General features: G+C 37.7%; 1 protein-coding gene across 1 annotated transcript in view; it reads right to left on the bottom strand.

The window, feature by feature from the left end:
- Window positions 1–21,335, bottom strand: part of FSTL4 (follistatin like 4) — a 455,036-nt gene that overhangs the window by 182,347 nt on the left and 251,354 nt on the right. The window contains exon 4 of the mRNA XM_063292323.1: window positions 6,279–6,466. Within this exon, the coding sequence (XP_063148393.1) occupies window positions 6,279–6,466 (188 nt within the window). The remainder of the gene's footprint in view (window positions 1–6,278; window positions 6,467–21,335) is intronic.

The following is a 21,335-nucleotide window of genomic DNA, read 5'->3' as shown; positions in this document are numbered from 1 at the left end:
GATACATTTAACTTCTTTGTCTTTTCCTTTTAACCTTAATGGCTGTTACTTTCTCCTGTAAACTACAGTAGTTGGGGATATCGTGGTGCAGAGAAAACTGGTCATCCAACCAGAGATGTCCACAGAACAGGTCAAGGAAGGGTAAATGATGAAAGCAGTGTCTCTCTGTTACAACAGAAGTTCTACCCTTTTGTACTCATGGCATGACATCACATGTGATTTTGATGGCATCATTTTGATGGAAGTTTTGTGTCCCATGGATGCCTCCGTAACCAGTTTGGCCTTCTTTACAGAGAAGAAACCCACAGCAGTCTATAACACTTTGAAGGCTGAGTTATCTAAGTCTCTAAGTATAGTGGACTTTCTCTACACTCCACATGGTCAACTTAACTGATATTGTTGCTTAATTATATCTGCCAGAATCCCTCACCATTGGCCTTACATTGAAAAAGCATCACAGAATATTCACCCCTGTTCATGCTTTGCCCTTTCCCCAGCAAAGCTCTGAGTATCTCCCTCTTTCTCTCTCTCTCATCAATAACTGTGCCTTATACATTAGATTGTGTGATATTCCTCAACCTGGTGCTTCCTAGATATTTTGGAACAACCCCTGGAATTCCTAGGCACTATCACTAGTCCATGCACTGTCCAGCAAAACTGGAGAACACCAAGTTGGAGAAGGCTACTCTAGAACGATGAGCAAGAAAAGACTTGGAGTTAGTCCTGCAGATATGAGGTTGGCTTCTCAGTAGCAGAAATCAGAAGCTCCAGGGAAGAGATTTAGCTCATAATTCAGTAGTGTCACCTGAGTGAAACTCCTTTCCTCATGGCTTCTATGGCAGAAGAATAAAGTTTTGTAGCTTTGTAGTCATGATACTGACTGACCCTCCAGCAAAAGTGAATCTGAATGAAAGAACAGACCAGCAAGACACAAACTTCTCTCCAAATGCACCCACTAGCACCCTGTAGTTATAATGATGGGCATTTTGCCAGTAAAATAATGAAGATCAATTCTTCTATTGGTGTATTTATCACATGTATTAGCTAGTTGTAACGTATGAATACAATCACACTTTGCTTTATCATTCAAGCACACGGCACAAGGTCATTTTATGGTATTCCAAGCCAGACAAATATTTTCACATATATGTTCAACCAATTAGTGCTCAGTCATGAGTTAAAGGCATATTGGCTGTTAGATAATCTGCCCTGCTTTGATCTATCGCAACGATTCAGCCAAGTAGCTGATTTTGCTAAACAACCCATTAAAAATATCTCAATATATTTCATGCTGTTATGATAATTAAGATGGGCAGCTTGTCCTTCCAAGGCTAGTTAGACAGGACTGAAACAGAGTGCTTTCAGACCATAAAGCAGCTGATATCTATCTATTTATCTATCTATTACAGCCAATTATCATTTTACATATCGCTTATGGAATATACATATTCTTTACTCTCTGGGCTGCTGTTTTATTATGATATTGCAGTACTCATTGTGGCTAATAAATAAAAAGCATTCATCAGGATTACCAGTTCATGATCTTTAGTTAACCAATTTTCTACAGAATGCAGTGTTAATTTTGATCAGAATGTTTTTATGAGAGGGTCTGCAAGTGTTGATTTAGAGATTTAAAACATTTATATGAATTACAAGTGGTTGCATGACCAGTCTGAAAGACCAAGACCAAGAAACACCTAGTTTTCAAACAGTTCAGCATTACTGTAAGCATGCTAGGCTTTTAAATTTTTAAAAATAAAGTGAGACTCTTACCCTCTTCTCAAAGTTTGTAACACTAATGTCCCTAGGCTCAGTCTGACAAATTTTCCTGTGGATGTATAATTAAAGATTGGAACAAATATACTGTATTTGCTGGGCTGGGAATTTAAATAAGAGAGTTAAAAAGAACAGACCTAATCAGGGTGGCTAATCCCTAATGGTGACATTCCATCCCTCCCAAAGACAGAAATACATTATTTCTGAGAGGTATCACAATACTTGGTTGCTATTTCTTGCAAAAATATAATGGCAATCATGAAAACCCATTTTCTTGTCTTCCATCATGGATTTCTTTTGATCTCCCAGTGCTGATGCTCGGAATACCCAGAATCATCTGGTGTCCGTCATTCTCAGCTCAAAGATTTCATATACGACTGCAAATATTTGTGCAAAACTTGTAAAACAAGATAGCTTTTTATGGTCAGCTGTATAAAAAAATGATATAGGTAACTGGATAAACAAGTGAATATTAGAGGAGATTAAATATATTGAAAAGGCCTATATTGTGGTAGTTGCATTTTAAACATATATTCAGAAAATGGTATAGGATGATAGTTGCAGATTTTCTTTTCTTTTTTCTATTCTTTTTAGGTAATTTGCAGAAGAATGATTAGAATGGAATAATAAATGAAAACTTGCAAGACTGACATGGGCCAGTTTTAAACTGAGCCACATATGCCTAGTGGGAAGAGAGATACTTTTTTCACCTGCTGTCTACATTATGCTGTTGGGGAAGTGTACTTGTTGATGGGGAGAAGATATGTGACATTGTGGAGCCCTGATTTAATGTTTTAAAAACTTCTATGTCAATATTTGGATCAGAGTAATGACTTTAATAGGAATCTTGTTCTTTTGTGACGAAGGCATTCATGAACAATTTACACCATGTTATTTTGTTTATTAATTAAATGAATTCTATCCCCCAAAATAGTCTGGCATTGTATACTGTCAGGTAGAGATGCTAAATGCTGTCAATTGTACATGAATTAGTGGCATCAAGCTGTGCTACCCACAACTGGATTCAAAGAATATTTCCATTGTGATTGTGACAGGGAAATTGAAAGTATCCCTCCTATTGGTGATGAAGTCTGATCAAGAACAAAGATACTTCTGTATTGCAAAAGGAGCAAGTTAATTTTGTTCAAATGATGCTGCTTCACTAACTTTAATTATGATAATCCACTATGTAGAAACTGACAATATTAGTTATGCAAACTTATTTTCAGTTGACATTTCTGATTTTACCATTTTAGGTTTCTGGGCAACGTATGGTAAATTGTTTAAACAGAAGTAAAATCATCACTTACAAAATCAATAGCATGTATATCCAGAACCACAAAACGATCTGGAAATAATAATAATAATAATAATAATAATAATAATAATAATAATAATAATAATATCCAGGTATAGACATCCTACAGAGCATAACATGGAATTTTTTCCAACCCTTCAATAGCAACTTTCCACTGGATCATAGGGCCAGAATGGAGGAAGGAGTAGCTGCCAACATTCCAACCCACTGTCCAATTATCTTCCTCCAGGGATGCATTTGGGAAAAAAAATCTGGAATGTTTTTATCTATGACCCCTGTCTCAATTGTATCCATTTTGAACTCTATCTTTCCTTGCTGGTTTCTCCTACCATATCAAATTTGGTATCATTCTATTCTGTTTTCAGAGACTTGTCCTGCTGATGTACAGATGGATAGACAAACTGAATCCCAATTATCTTTACATAATATCTTTTCAACATTTTTTGGGCGGGAACAAATAAAAATAGTAACACATTAGAGAAAGCTAAATAATGGTAAAAGCACTTACTGCCACCAAGCAGGGATAAATACTAAAAGTATCACATTTTAAAAGGTTTTAAAATATATTAAAGTGTTGTTAAAATAATGTTAACTTGGTATTAAAAGGGGTGAGGAAACTGAGAATATTGCTGCCTCACACCACAGGCAAAGTCATGAATGGAAATGTCAGGCAATCTTTTCTCAGGAGATCATCCCACAGTTAGAAGGACACATCTGAGAAGGACCTCTTTGAAGGTCAAAGGTAGGGAGAGTATTCAGAACAGAGCTTCTGGTGATGATCTTGGGTCTCACAGAAGCAAATACCAGAGCTGGTAAAAATGGCTGAGAAGAAAGCTTTGGACCTTGGGCAAATACAGCTTGCTGCTTGCTTGTATGTTTGTTTACAGGATTTATCCCCACCTTAGTCCTTAATAAACTTGGCATTTCTCTGCTATTCATTCAAGTAAACTGACTTTCTTCAGGCTTCCATGTGAACCTGAAAAAAAGATGCCACTGCTTTAAGGAAACCTGTGACTCTTAAGGCAGTGGCGCATTTTATTTGGGCTCATATATACAGGCTCTTTGAATGAGTAGCCGAGAGACACTAACTTGCATGGGGTCTTGGATTTCCAGAATTTGCACAGTCCTGGCAAATGTGGGAATTCACAGTAGATAACCAAGTCACAAATTAATAGATCATGAGCATATTTATCGATCTCCTTTTTTCATAATACTTATTAGATGCTGCTTGAATATTTATAAACTGAACAAATGTTACCATGATGCTCCCAAACCTCCCTTATTTTAATGGAAATAAGCACTGTAGTGCAACTTCTGGAATTTTTTACTACTCAGAAAGAGAGAAAACGTCATTATAACATTTCATCAAGTAGCCATCAAGTAGACAGATATAATCATGGCTTGGCTGTGGCAGCCCGAGATTGGGGTGATCTTTGCTTTACCTCTCATTGTGATTGTACTCCTGGACACCCTCCTGGGGCTCTATTCTTTTTCAAACATAATAGTGCTATAAATAATACTAGTGATAAAGTCTTGCTATAAAATGAAGGATGAGAAATTACTATTACTATTATTTCTGTGACCTAGACTGAGTTATTAATAAAAAAACATGGTGTTTTGGATGCCATTATATCTAATTTACTATTTGACAATATACTGCTTTTCATTTCTTCTGCCAAGACTTTGCACATGAATTAAGGCCTCCGTTTGCGTTCAGGTTTTTCCAATCCAAAGATTGGCCCTTCTTTCATTTCTCTTGGACTGAAGGAAACCAATTCATCTCCCCCAACTGAAATACAGTTTGGTTTACTCGAAGCATGTGTCCATTAAATTGGACCTCCTTGTTCTGTCAGTCAGGATCACAACAAATTCAATTCTCTCCCCCAGTAATTTCAAATCTTTCTCCTTGTCTCCCACCTATCTATTAACTCTAAATCTACTACTTTTTAAAAAAGTTTTTCTGCTCCAGGAAGAAATGGAATGGAAGGGTTTTTTTTTTTTACCACTTACATATTATTGTTGGAGCTGCAGCAGCAAAGTGAGAAGTTGAATGAACTAATGATTGAAGAACCACAGATTATTGGAGAGAGGAGGGCAGAAAGCAACTGGGTCGATCTGAATTATGGAGTGCTTTATTTTATAATTAATTATTGTAATTCAACAAAGTTTGAACTTCAAACCAAGGAACTCTAGGTGAAACTTCAAATTCTACATGCATTTTGATGGTCAAATATTTTAAACATATATGCTTTCCCATATGTTAGGGAGGAGGCAATAGATATAATAAATAATGGTGGAAGAAGGAAAATTAGGAGAAAAGAGAATTATCTGCTTTGTGACATACATATGGTAGTAGATAAGTTCACAGTCCTTTTTCACTGGATTATATATGAAATTACAAGAGGGAAACCACCCTCTTCTTATATGGATTCTAGGAGCTGAACCAAATATGTTTGTATGTATGCATGTATACACAAACATACACACACACATATACATACATACATGCTCATAATCATGGAAAGAAGGAAGTTTTATTTCTGGTGTCATCTCACAAAACCATATAGTTACATGGATGAGATAAGTGGTCCAGCCAATCCATCATGCTCTTTCTGACTGTAACCAGATGTTTCTCAGGGATCTAGAGATACAGCATTTAGGTAACAGTATGATGATCATTATAAAGTCACTATTTCCTGTGACACTACTTTCTTTTTTATAGTTCATGAACACTTTTTGCAACTATAAAAGGACATTGTGTGTATAGATGATGAATAAAGGTGTTAGCAAAGTTTATATATTAAATCATCTTAGGAAGGATGAAATTCTGACATTAGCTTCTGTTCTAGTTTTAATATATTTTCATGCAAACACACGCACACGCATATATCTCAAGAAGGAAGACATGTTTGAAAAAAAAGAATCCAGCATAGATCAATTTTTGCTAAACAGGAAAAATGTGACATAGCTACTTCATATTTTGCAGTATAACTATAAATGGCAAATTAAAAAAGAAACAAAAAACCCAACTCAGCAATAGTGAGAGAGCTCGTTGTTCAGTTTTGAATAGTATTTAGCAAGAGGCTATTCCCAAGATAGTTTTGTTGTGGTTACATTCAATTTACACCTTGGACAGAAAATGCAATCCACTTCCTAATTCAGTTTTCATCGAACAGCAACTAACCTGAGCCAATTCAGAGCTGCTGAGGTGCCCATCACCATTTATATCCAAGTAATTAAACATATCTCCGACTAAGAAGCGCTTTTGGGTTCTGTCTTCTCCTGGCTGGTTTTGCTGCCTCTGGCGATGTGACTGAAGGTCTAGGAGGATCCCCTTTAGTTGACTGTAGTCTGCCATTGTACAAGCATCACCTAAAAGATAAGACATCATTACCTGTCTATGTGCTTCTGTTTGACAAATTCCCAGTCTAGGATTCTGAGAAATAAGACAAGGTGCTATCAGTTTTCAAGATTGTCCATGAGAAATCCATTTCTTTAAAGATGGATTTTTTTATCCCCCTTCTAAACCCTTCTTCCAAGGAAGTTCATCATCTTACTTTTTCTGATTATAGAACTGTATTCAGCAGCCAGCCATATAAAACAGGATAATCTGCTGACTGCATTAAATCTGCTGTAGATATTTCTTAAAAGTAAATGTATATGTTGAGTGACTGTGAAGGACACAAACGAAATCAAAGGATTCAGAATCATCGTCCTTATTCCCCCACCCCCACCCCTCATGTAGTTCCAATTTTTATGCACTTCTGCATTGCCATGGCACAATCCTTTTTTTTTTTTTTTTTTTTCTGGAGTACAAAAAGATTAGAATGGCTTTGAATTCATGCTCGTGACTTACTGGATGGCTTTTTACATGAGTAAAGTGAGCTCAAAATCTTCAGGCATGAAGCAGTGATTATCGAAAGGAAGTACTGTGGTGTAGAATTCTATACACACCTCTGGAAATGCAATTTACAAGCTGGGCTTCAGATTTCCAAACGAGAAATCCTTAATTTTCAGACATGTGATATTATGGAATAATAATCTATTTTAAAAGACAATAACGGTTTCAATACATTGTGACATAATTGTTACATAATATCCAGATTTTTTTTAAAAAAAAGCATAGAAGCCAATCTGTTTGAAGCAGGTATAATCAGAAAGTGAAGCAGAGCAAATGTCGGGAAGTTTTGAATGAAGCTAAAATGAAGGTTGAATGAAGTTAAAACTGCCTCCACTATGAAATGTTCCTACAGGAGGATTTTCAGCAATGGAAAGATTAAAAAAAAAAAATTCTCACATTTCCAAATTGGAAATGTGAAATTATAAGGCAAATCTGAAGAACTCTCCAGTAAATGTCTGTTGTATGGGTTTGGGGAGTAATTTATTCTGCTTTAAGATACTTGTTCTTGAGAACGCAGTTCTATTGCATTCTTCACAGTAATAGGTGTGAGATCTATCACTGTTACTGTGGGCTTCAATATGAGAAACATGGCCCTATTAACATATATGAGATCTGTAAGTATTATTTCCCAGAGATTCAGGGAAATCTCTGAGAAAGGGAAAAAAGATGACAACAACAACTAATCTACATGTTTAAGAGGTAAGCCATATATAACATTACAAGTGGAAAGAGAGCTTCTGAACTGGACAAAAAATTCAGCAAAAGATGCTTTGTAAGGGGCACCGGGCGTCCTTCCCCTTTCTTGTCTAAGCTATAGCCATAACCATTCCATTCCCAAGGGGTATATAGGTTCAATATGAGAAACATGGCCCTATTAACATATATGAGATCTGTAAGTATTATAGTAGTATCCTCTTCCAGGTTGCACTTTGTAAAACTCCGTTCATGAGGAAATAAGAACACCAAGTGAGCTACAACACTTCCTTTATGAACTCTACTCCAACAATAAGTAGAGCTATAAGCCATAATTGGCAGCTTAATCAGCTAAAGCTTTAGGCGATTAATCAAAGGACACCACTTCTAATCAGTGAGTTCCAATTTTCATCAGTGTGAACATGGATTAATGGCACACTTATGCCATTTTAACTCTAGTTTGTCACTGTGATAGGGAATTAAAAAAAAAAGAAAATATTAAAAGGTGGCCTTTCTACTTTAACCATCACTTAAAATGTGCATTGATTTATCAGGCTGTAAATTATTATACCCTTCAATATACAGTACCTCAAAATTTACTGAGGTGGTTGCAATTTGCAACTATAACTCAAGCCATTTAAATCTAATTGCTTAATGAATTGATTAATTGGCTACAAGTCACATGACTAATGAAAGAAGTATTACCATTCAGGCTATCATCTTAAACACACTTATTAAGGAGTAAACATTGCATTCACGGAATTCTGTGTTGAATACAGTGAGGCTTATTTCTGATTAAATATGCACTGGATTGTACTTTAATCCAATGAGAATTTTGGCAATGAGAAATGCCATAAAACTGGAAGAGCTGTGAGAATCATGGGGTCTTTTAGACAAAGTGGTCGAATTAGCTTTGGGATTTGAGGGCAGTCAAACTTCAGCCATGTACTGTTTGTGCAGCCTTGGCAAAAATGTTATTATTAGCACCAGGGGACAGTGACAGAGGAAAATTGCCCTTTGATTGTTTAAATAAATAGCAACTTGCAATACAGACATTAGACACGGTAGAACATGCACATATATAAATGCTTTAAACTAAATTTATCTAGAACAGCCTCCCCAGACTGGGTACTATCCAGATGAGTGGAATTCAACTCTCAGAATTTGCCAGCTAGTATGGCCATTACTGGGAATGGCTGGGAAAGATCTCTAGGATCTCAACTGTTTCCAGTCCTGCTACATGAATGCTTTTGGAGGTGATGTCCAAAAATGTTATAGACTTGGGAATTTATGCATTATTTATTCAGAGCTGGAAATATATTTATTGAACCCTGCATTTTCTGCCAGTGGTCTTATAAATGTAAGAAGGCAATTAAAAATAGAACAAAACCACAACAATAAGAACTGCTTATTGCACTGATAGATAGAAACAGAAGCCAAATTCAGTAGAGATATTTTCATGGTACTCCAAAGCATCATTGTAAATACAAGAGAGAATGATAGTCTTCTCCTGGCATCTAAGAGAAAACCAAGACAGAACAAAGCAAACACATTAAGAGATTTCTATCAGTTTGAACCACCAACACATAGAGTTATATGTTCTTATCCCAGAACCAACAGCCTCATTCAACCCAAGAACTTCAGTGAATTTAGGTAATTTTAGACTTCATGGTACTAATTTATGACTGCCAGACAACTACTAGAAGGAAAATCTAAGTTCTAACTGCCATCTAGTAATTGTCTGAATTTCCGCAGACCAAATGTGGCAACTCAGCATAAGTTTCCCCTCATTAGATGGTAATATGCACTGCTACTTCAAACAAAGTTCTCTCTATTGCAATTATGGCACTTCTGAAGATTCTGCTGGTGGGACCAGCATTTCAGCGCAAAGTCTTTGCAACTGACTAGCAATGGTGGTAGAGTCTGGACTGTCAACCACCATCTAAAAGCAGAGAAACTGACCATGGGCTCAGCTTGGTCCTGCACATAAATAAAAAACCAAGGTCCTGCATACAAATCAAATACAAATAATGTATGGTGGCCCATTTTTTGCTGCATGGCAAAGAAAACAAAAATGCAGGGTTAGGGCAATCAATAGACTGTGACTGGTGGGCTGAATTAGGCTTGTTTTTTTTTCAACAAATGATGCAAACCTATGAACAAACCAGTGATGTCAAACATTTTCATTCATTTACTGTGCCAGACAGAGACCACAGACCACTGATTTAGCGGAAAGTCACACACTGAGAAAGCTGGGAGATTAATAGTAGTCAGCCCTATGAATATTTCAGCAGGAATGTTAGATATATCATTCTAACCTAATTCATGAGAAGCATCATGAATTATTAGATTCCTACATGAAAAATATACTTACAAGAGATATTTGTGAAATAGAGCAAGTCAACTATTCTGGCCCCACATCGCTTCAGCACCCATCACAAGGCTGATCTGGAGTTCTATTATTTTTCACCTTCAATTTTTTACTTGAAGGGAGGGGAGGGAGGGATTCCAGATAAATATTACACATATTTTGACCTTGCCAAGTGCAATGATAGGTCTCTCCTTTACTGAGTAATTTTTTTAATTTATATGAACTGTCTGACTTATATCCCAGTCTTAAATTTTTGTTTCTTTATTAATTTGTCTGAAAATAGAAATCGATTTCCTATTTATAAATGCATAAAGCCAAATATAAATGAAGCCATCATAATATTAATACTGTAAAATAGTAAAAGTTGCATTACATGCTGATGTTTTGATTTGGAGTCTGTGGGAAAATATAAGGGTATTTTTTTGGAATTAATCCCAGTGTGAGTTTGAAACACAAGAGGTAGTCTGATAGATTTTATTTATTTATTTATCAAATTTCATCACCACCCATCTCCCCCAAAAGAGAGACTCTGGGGAAACTCTTAAATCCTGTACTTCCAAATATTTGGCTTATTAAACACAATGTTAAACACATTCACATGGTCAGATATTAAGTAATGATGGTATCATTTTAAAGGATTTAATAAAAAAAGGTTTCATGATCGCTGTATAGTTTAAAAGAGTTAAAAAGTTTGGGGGGGCACCAAAATGGGTGCAGAATCCATGTTTGCCCCGGGTGAAACAGACCCTAGTTGCAGGTCTGGCATAATGTTCTAACTCCTGATTTGCATCTCCAATTTCACACATATTGCAACCAACTATTATTAAACGTTCTTGAGATTTCTATTTTAGTATATTTCAAATGAAATTTTAATAGGAAATCACTAATTTAATATTTTTAAGGAAACTTCCACTAATGTACAAAAACACGGTGTTCACACTTGCTGCATCAAGGTTCTGTCAGTATTTCAAAGGATTGTGTATGTTTTGAAAATGATTCAGAATAATCATAGAATCAAAGAATCATACTGTTGGCAAGCAACTTGGAGGCCTTCTAGTCCAACACCCTATCCCAGACAAATGACTGTCCAACCTTTGCTTAATGGGACATATACAACTCCAGGGGTCAGGCTGTTCTGCTACTTATAAGCTGTCACAGTCATGAAATTTGTCTTTATTCTGAGTTTGGATCTCAGAATAAAGCTTCTACTCATTGGTTCTTGTGCTATCCTTGGCCACTATGGATAGTAAATCCATATCCTCTTCTCTGTGACAACTCTTCAAATATTGGAAAAGTACTATTATGTCTCCCCTTAGCCTTCTTTTCTTTAGACTAAATATATCATTCTTCATAGGATGTAGCCTCCAAGCCCCTCACTATCTTTGTTGCTCTTCTCTACACTCTTTCCATTTCCTCAGCGTCTTTCTTGTACTGTGGCAACCAAAACTAGACACAGTATTCCAGTGCAATATAGAGCAGAACTATCACTTCCCATGATCTCAACATCATACCTATGTTGATCAGTCCAAGACTGCATTGCCTCTTTTGGCAGCTACAGCATACTGATGTTTCATATTTAATCTGTAGTCTACCAGGAGACCCATATCCTTCTCAGATGTGCTACTGCTGAGCCAGGCATATTCTGTCTTGGGCTCTGATTTTTGTATGGGTATGAAAAAACACCTCTGATTTTTCATACCTAAATACAGAACCCAACGTTTCCTGACACTAAACTACGTTTTGTTGGAAAAGACCCAATGTTTAAGTCAATCAAGATCCTTTTGAACCTTGACCCTGTCTTCTAAGATAGTAGTAACAGCCCCTCAGCTTTGTGTCATATGCAAATTAGCTCAGCACTTCTTCTATTCCATCACTTAAGTCATGTATAAACATCTTGAGGAGCACTGAGCCCAGAAAAAGCCTTGAGGTACCCTCCTGCATACCTCTTTCCATGGAGGGATAGATTCACTAAGGACCACATGTTGGATGTGCTTGTTCAACCACCTCCAAATCTAGTAGCGGGACCATCCATCCCACACCTTTCTATTTTATGAAGAAAGAGGCTATGGTCAATTTTATTGAAAGCTGTACGGAAATCTAATTATACGTAGTCTCCTAATCTAGTCACTTTGTCAAAAAAAGTAGTAAGATGGGTCTGGCATGTCCTATTTTTAACATATCCATGATAGGTTTTAGTACAAGTTCACATCAGAATAAAAATAAATCTTTCCTAAAATGATTTGCAAAGTATGCACAGCCCTAGTATCGGTTTCATCAACTAATTTCAGTTTCTTCAAAAGCATTATCCTAATTTTTAAAATTAAAAGAATGTATTTCTTCCATTATTCAGCCAGATGGATTCCTTTAATTTTGTAACTTTCTCCTTCTCCACATGAACCTTCCTAAAATCCTATTTGAGGAGCTGGTACAGGGTTTAGCAAGCTACCATTGCTATCATTTGCCTTGACCCTTTGCCATTACCATTACCAGTAGAACTTGCCATTCCCTTGATCTGTGTTGGAGCCCATAAGATTTATCTGCTAAAGGTTCTGGTTTCTTGGCCTCATTTAGCAGGAGCATCACTTGTTTAAACACATGCACATCTTTCTAGAACAATAATTGCGGTGGCTAAAATAGAGGAAACAATGGAACGTTGTGCTCTCATTTGTTTCCATTATAGAAACCACTTGGTTAACTACCCTCAAGCATTTTTTTCTTTCCTGTACAACAGAAACTCATTATTAACAATTTATTTCATTTCAGGAAATCCTCATTGGTAGATCTTGTTAATAGATAACTCGCAGGTGTCTTACCTTGTTAGCAGCTCCTGGAGACTCCAGATTATTTCATAATTGGAGCCCCTCCTGGAAGTTACATGTTAGCTGACTTTATATCTTTAGGGTATATCTTTGAGGTTTGCCACCTGGCATCCAAAACAGAAACAGAATTGCAACTTCTTTCCCTTTTCCCACCAAGACCGATTTTACAGAAAACTTTTCTTGTAACTTGAATGCTTTTACAGATGAATAGGGAAGGAGGCAACCTTCATCAATCCCAGCATCCCCTGCAGTGTTATTTGACCCCAAAAGTCTTTTTGGGAGGTTTAGTGAATAGTTAAGGATGTGACACTATAGGCTGCCAATTAGGGGTATTCTTTAGGCCATTACACTCAGGGTCACTCCCAGTGATGCAATAAAGCCTTGGATTCAATCCATATTTTAGTAAGGAATCCGATGATGCTAAACATATTGGCGAGCACGCACGCACACACCCACACACAATAGCTATTTCTGTTGAAAATATGCCTTCTTGTGCCCAGTAGTTGGAAGCCAATCTCATCATGTAATTACTCAACATTTCAGCCTCTGATGCCTGGAGTGTGCAGACTCCTCCAAATGCAGAAACTGCATCTCTGGCTAAACAAAAGCATCAGACAATGATTTTGTTAGTATAGAGATTATACATAGGAACTTAGATTGGTGGAGTCCTGTATTAGCTTTCCTTTTTACATATAAAGATAGCACTGCAAGATTCCCATGGGAATGTGGTTTTGCAATGATGGTCTCTATTTGTAAAAAGGTAAAAGGAATGTTCCTTCTAATTATTGACCCATTAGCTTACTGAATATTATTAGTAAGATGCATGCTATCCAATTAAGAGAGAAACTATTGGATTGGGTTGAGGCAGAACACATATTGGCAGATGAGGAGGCTAGCTTTGGGGAAGGTTTCTCCCATATAAATCAAGCCCTGATACTTGGTTGAAAAATATACGGTTAATCCTAGTTCAGTGTTACATGCTGCCTTTGTAGATGTTAAGTCTACCTTTAACTTAATTTGTAATAGCCACAAATGAAAGAATCCTCTATCAGTCAATGGTAGTTTCTATTACTGCAAAAAGTTCAAGATAAATCTAGGATAAAAGTCTGATATTCTATGCAGGCCCATTACACTAAGGAAATCTTGATGAGTAAAGGAACTAGGCAGAACTATATCCTAGCTCCTAAGCTATTCAACATTTATATAAATTCCCTGATTTCAGCTTTATATAATTTGGCACATCATCCCCCTAAATTGGCATACAAACATGTTTCAATCCTTTCTATGGACAGTATAATTCTAGTGGCACTGACCCAGGCTGGCCTGAGAAGTTGTGGTCCCTTGCAGAATATTGCACAGAGATTAATTATGATAAGACCAAACATACAGTCTTTGCAAAGTGCCTTAAAGTCCACAGATGGAAACTAAATGGACATGAGATCCAATTATTCATATATTTGGGAATAGTCTTCCATGCTATAGGAAGCCAGAATGCACATCCGGGGTATGTTCTACAATATGCACTGAGATTTTTTATTTATTCATGTCAGAAGCATCACAATTAAAATAAGGCATACTGTAAAACATAGAATTTAAAATATAAGATATAAAAGTTAAAATATATAAAAGTTAAACAGTTCTTGCCCAGAAACTGGCAACATTAATTGTGTTCTGTCATGCTGTGATGAAGTCCTCAAATGTGCATTGATCAGGGCACAGAGGACAAGTGTACATATGTGTTGTTGTCTGCATGTCTCCACATTCACAAAGGGCAGAAGCCACCCAATAGCCCCACTTGTTCAGAGTATCTCTGGATCTTGTTATGCCCATGCACAGTCTGTTCAGCGATTTCCACTGAGATAAACTTTGGTGATTCAAATGTCTCATAGCTCCTGGGGAGCAACATATATCTCACAATGAATTAAACTATTAATTGTAATAGTTTAAAGCCCAAGTGCAACTTCTATATGTTGTAGCAACAGAATCCTATAAAAATATCTCATTCATGGAGATCCTTCAATCTAAATTCCTGAGAAGTATCTTCCAAGTACCATGATGTGTCTCAAATATTGTACTGTGTCTAGAAGCTGGTGCAAATAAAATTGAAGCTGTGTTGTCATTTAATACACTGAATTGTTGGCTAAAAACAGGTTTCCAACCTATTAGATTGGCATCTCTAATTTCTGCTGATAATTTTATTAGCAAATAGAAAAGCTCCATTCTACGTACCTGGAGCCACTGTGATTACTTGCAGGATACTATACAAGGCCCTGATTGGACCAAAGCCAAACTAAGGCAGAGAATAATAGGCATAGAAAACCAGGAAGCTCAATCTTGTGTGCCAGGAGGGATTTACTTAGGTGTTCAATGTTTCAATTTCACCTTGGCCAAGTACCTGTGACAGACTGAAATATCTAAATAGAGATGAGCTATGACACTAGCATGATTGAATGTCTAACCTGTCATGACCCCGTTGCAAGGCACAAAGAGCCTCACAACGTGGATCATGATCATTAAGAAAAAGAGGAAGGAGATAATTAAATCAGTGCTTGAATCAAGCACCCAAAGCACCCACACCCATGGAATCATATGCAGCTGAATAGAAGGACTTCAGATAAGCAGCGATAAGCCGCACCTGGAGGACACACCTGAACCAAGAGGACAAGGACAGCAACTGGGAAAACGCCCCCACAGCCATCAAGAAACCCATCAAGGGAAATGGGGACAATGAAGGGTGGAGGAGCACGGGACCCTGCAAGAGGCTATATACAGGGCACCTCAACACCGCACCCCCATTCCCGTTTTTCTATCTGTCAGTGCCGTTTCAATAAACCGGAAATCCTTAATCCCTATTAAGTGAGTCTGTGTCTTATTCAGAGCGAGGCTGACCCTGACAAACCACTGAATGACTTTGCCTGTATACAATGGGCAATGTTGAGATCACTACTCATTTTTTCCCCATACTGCCCCTCCTACAGGGATATTCATATATGCTATTAGCAAATCGTCCAGGGCACCCAAACTTGTTTTATCTTTGGTATATGCTCTCTAGCAGAAACAATACAGTATCTCCAAATGCCTCTAAATATTGTTATGTTGCCTGCAGATATGGACAGGAAATAACTGTTTCATTGTCTATGGGAGAATCTGTATAGAATTTAATAGTAAAGGTAGGTAAAGGTTTCCCTTGACATTAAGTCCAGTCGTGTTCGACTCTAGGGGACGGTGCTCATTTCCGTTTCAAAGCTGAAGAGCCGGCGTTTGTCCATAGACACTTCCGTGATCATGTGGCCGGCATGACTAAATGGAATGCTGTTACCTGCCTGCTGAAGCGGTACCTATTAATCTACTCACATTTGCATGTTTTCGAACTGTTAGGTTCGCAGGAGCTGGGACTAGCAACGGGAGCTCACCCCGTCACGCGGATTTGAATTGCCAACCTTAATGTCCATCCAGATTCTTACTGATGTAGGAGATGCCTCAGATGATGTGGATCTCAAGCTGAACATCTCATTCACCCAGTTCCACAGACTGCTGAAAACTACCAACCCATAGAAACCACAGCTGAAAACAAAGTTTCCTTTGGAAACTTAGCTCTTCTGCTAATGGATTAAGATCAGCAAGTTAAAGTTTTTTTCTATCACTTCTCCAGCAAATGAGATTAACGTTAAAACATGTAGAAAAGGATGTTAGAGTTCACAGTACCAGCTATATGAGTATAGTATAGGAGAATTTTAATAAGCACATTTTCATTGTTACCTCTAGTTAACTTTCTTGTGGCACAAACTCTATAATAGGAACAATCAAATGGAGGGTAATACGTGCAAATAAGTAAAATTTAAAACACCAGCAGATATTCTAACTTACCTCAACCTTAATACAGAGAGAAAAATATTTTATTTTGGACAATAACCAGTCTATAGTAAGATAAAATATAGTAAAATACAATTCCCTGATGCCTCCTGGATATTGGAAGGCAGCCTTCACCTACAATGCTCCCAAATGTTGAGGAATTGTATTTATCCCCACTTTTTCCACTTGCAAGAAAGGGAGTTAAGATCTCCTCAGCTAGGCCTGTTAAATTGCATGAATAACTATTTTAACCACTTTTATTCATTTTTAGCTATCTACTACAGTATTCTTTTAAAGTATGTATTAGTTTTAGTTACCTTAAGCACCTTATGTGCTGAAAGGCAAGAGATAAATCATCAGTATGATCATGATCATCCTACCTGTTTGTTCATAGGGCATTTAAGGCAGTTCATAACCGAAAAAGAAAATGTCATTAAATTTTTAATTTTATTTTTAAGTTTAGTATGTAGTTGCCTCCTGCCTGTGCAAGGAACCTAGAACTCCAACCCTTGGACAAATTGATAAATTGTGCTTGGTTCTCTGCATTTTGGACTGGATCTTGACTACTATATGCTCCTTCAGAAAGTGATACTACTCAGGCAAGTCTTTTCTCCAGAGACTCTATTTGATTTATGCTCCTTTCCTTGTCTGCTGTTTGTCTATTCAGTCTTGAGTAAATTGCCTACCATTACCTAGCAACTGTGTATGTTTGAAACCTGAAACAGGACACCATGATTTGTAACAGGACTACTGCAATATATGCTACTTGGAGCTGCCTTTGAAGATCACTTGGAAGCTGCAATTGGTTCAGAGAGTAGTGTCTGTTGTTCTGACTGGCATTCGCTGGTGGGAGCACATCACACCAGCACTGCAGGCCCTACAGCTTCCAGGCACCTAGTAAAGGGCTGGTATCAACCTATAAAATCTACATGACATGGTGCCTAGTTATCTGCAGGACTGCATTCTCCTGTTGGAATCAGCCCAACCAGTTTGATCTACCCAGAAGAAATTATTAGTAGTGCCTGACTTTAGGGAGATGAGGGATGCCAAGGCCTGGTGGTGGTGCTTTTAGGTGATGGCATTGGTCCTTTGGCCTTCCAGTGCACATCTACTTGGCTCATACCCAGATGCCTTCCAGAAGCCACTAAAAACAACTGGAATTTGCAAATTTGGGCCTTGATTCCATATTAGTTTGGTTATACTTTGGTTTTGATTTATTCAGTTCTATGTTTTAGTTTGTGAACCTTTTATTTGTATACTTTTGTTTATGATGTGTTGTTTCTTGGGTATTTTTCTGGTAAACCACCAAAGTCCTTAGGGATTTGGGCATCTAATCATCATCATCATCATCATCATCATCATCATCATCATCTAAAGGAAGTTCCTCAGGTTATCCACCTTTCTATATGGAAAGGCAAATTGCATATGTATGACACAAAGGGAGTGCCCATGCTGTTACAACTAGTAGCAGGCTGTGAAACTAGAAGAGAACTCTAGTCCTATAAGCCTCTATTGTGATCAATGGTCATTGTGCAGCTGTGCTTCCCTATCTATTTCACAGCATCAAGGCAATCAAAATCTCTATCCAATATCTGAGCAAAAGCCTGACTGAAATTGGTACCATCCAATTGCATCTACATTTATGACGGAATCAAATAATATATTTGAAAGCAGCCAATAACTCCTCAGTTTGCTTGTATCAAGCAGAAATGCATTTATTTAACATATATCTCTCCCAGAAGGAAGCATATGTCTCCTAACTATGGTGCCAGTCCCCTCTGGCCAATCTTATTAGCTAGGAGAGGCAAAATCAACACCTTCAAAATCACTATTCACATGCCCTGTCTGCTGCTCCATCATCTTAGGAATGCTCTATATACAACAGCAAAAGTTTACATATTTTATTTGAAAGCATACAGGATGAATCAGAAGCTGTGGTTTGCCCATGTGAAATATTAAAGGATCTTTCCTGAGCCCTTTTCATGCATTTCTCATCAAATCGGATCGTGGCCACAAATGTTAGATAATGTCAAGGGTGGGGATAGTTAATGCCATTAGAAAAGTGAGAAACATCTAGTTACTGAATGGCTGATGGACCCCAAAAATGCTGCACTTTATGCTGCTCATTTACAAAGCCTGTTGCATTTTTAATATTCATCTGCCTCATGTTTTGCTACTCCTAACACCTAAGGCCAAGATTAACCTTAATTTTATTGTCTTCCAGATCTTATTTCAGGACCTGTAATTTAGGGGCAGCATGAAGTTTCATTTGATCTGTATGGAAATGAAGTTGAAAAATCCATCCCTTTTCCTCAGCTCTTTCTGTAATTCAGTTTTAAAAACTAAGGCCTTTAATGCATCTTTTTTTTTTACAAGTGCACAAAATCTCCTGGTCTCATCTCTAATAATCAGGATTCACAAAATGTGTTTCTCAGGTAATCAGTCAACAATCTTTTCTACAAAACTCTGTTTGGAAAAATGCCTGTTTATTTAGTGTCCAGAATATGAGAGCATCTTAAAGGGCAAAAATAGAAAAACTGGGGGGAAAAATCAGCTTGAATATTCTGGCCAATGATCTAACTTGGAATGGACATTTCCTATGAATTATATTACATTTTCCTCTTTCCCCAAGATTCATGTGAAATAAGCTACACAAGTATGTTTCTACAGAACATACAATTTCTTGTATTCATGCATTTTTCATGCTTTTTCTATGTTTGGAATATATATTTTTTAATAATCAAGCCACACCAACCTTTTGACTGCATTCAAATATCAGTCTGTAGGTGCTAAGAGTTCTGTATTTGCAGAAGAGTCCTGTAAATTCCATCACAGTAAGAAAAAATTATCCACTGAGGGTTTTTTTCCCCCAACAGAGCGCTACATTGGGAAAAGCCAGAAATGGTGGAATTTTCTTTTTAATCTCAACATTCAAAGGTATAGGAGTCTCAGTTTCAGGACATGGAAGTCTTGACACTCCTAACAAACTGAGCCAGGAATATGTCCCTCTGAATTCAGCAGGGCTTCCCTGTATTTAAATATCATCACAACATGACAACAACCAGTCTGCATAATGCCCATGACAGTTTCCCTCCAGGAAAGCATCATAATGGAATGGAAAGAGGAAAGAATTCAGCACCTTCCCAATATGTGGCACACAACTTTTCACTCCTCCCCGCCCCCTGCTCCCCAGTTTGCTGTTTTGTGTATTGAACCGTATCCTGCATTTGGCACGACACATATAAGGTAATTTTTAAACTCTATGTATTCTTCTTAGTGTCCATTGTATTCTTGGCTTCAGAAGTCTGTGGAAATAGTCATATTTTTGAAATCAGCATGATTTTAAAGCACTTTGCAAAGATGAGTTGTACAGATGTTAGTAATTTTATATCCTAGCCTTCCAGTATGTCCACAGCTCAATAGATTTAGCTGCCAAACTATAATGTCAAATTTTCATTTCTATAACTGCAGAGAAGCACTTCTTGAAAATGGAAGGTATTTTTCCTCTTAGCTTGCATCATTGAAATCTGGTTGGGCAGGGAGGGGGGTGTTGCCTTCTCTGAGATGTGCCCTCCCCAGTTTCAGGTGTGGAACCAGCCATACCTCTGGGTTAGGGAAGGGGGAGTGGACGTTGTTACTTAGGAATCTCTGGTTGCCTTTCGGGGCCCTGCCCCAGATATAACCAGATGTGAGACCCCCTTTGTGAGACTAGGCTGTAGGGATTAGTTGGGATTGCTGCTCGCTTACCTCCTCCCTGCCTGGGCTTCTTGACTCTGTGGCTGATTGGCAGTGGAGTTTCCCAGATTTATGATCTGGGATTTCAACCTGCTACTCTGGGTATGGAGTCTGAGGTAGCTCAGGAGTTAGAAACGTTTCCTCCTGGGTTTCAGGCGTGGCACCAGCCATGACCCCAGGGAAGGGGTGATGGAGTTGCTATTGTCATTTAAGGTAACTGGAAGTGAGACTCTGTTGATTAGGTTGGATACCAGGGATTAGATGGGACTGCTGCTATTCTACCAGCCTCCTTGCTGCCTGATAGCTTTCCCACCCAATCTATTTGACACCCTGGCCAGGTTGGCTGTGGAGTTCCCCAGGCATGTTACCAGGACTGATAAGAATTGTTTGTCCAAGACATTTACTCATTAACTTGTGAGTCATTGACTTGCAGTGTTTATCTTTCCAGTCTTCTTCCATGAGAAAACCACCAGACTCCAAGTTCTTAGGATTCTTTCTAAGATTTTCAAGTTCCATTACAGTATTATTGTAGCTGTTCTTTGAAGTATCATTTGTCCCTACATGTATTAGCAAGAAGGGATCATTGTTAGTGGAAGTTAATTTGTCACTTTCCTGATCATTGCTCTGGCAATCAGCGTATCTCACTGGCTGATAGGTCTGGTTGGCATATATATTTATTCAGTTCCTTGTAGTAATCAGTCACCTTCTTGACTGATATCTTTGCTCTTCTTATAGGGAACAGTTGCATCATCTCTGTCCTTTAGGGATTTATTGTCCTGTTTCTTGTTCTGCAGTGTCTGAACATTCAAAGTATATTTCATCTGCAAGGGCCTGAAAACCATTTCCAATTTCCAGTCATGCAGAAAATCT

Source organism: Candoia aspera, chromosome 2 (genome assembly GCF_035149785.1).
Source record: "Candoia aspera isolate rCanAsp1 chromosome 2, rCanAsp1.hap2, whole genome shotgun sequence".
Classification (NCBI taxonomy): domain Eukaryota; kingdom Metazoa; phylum Chordata; class Lepidosauria; order Squamata; family Boidae; genus Candoia; species Candoia aspera.
Note: the sequence above shows the minus strand (reverse complement) of the source record. Positions and strands in the feature narration are given on the sequence as shown.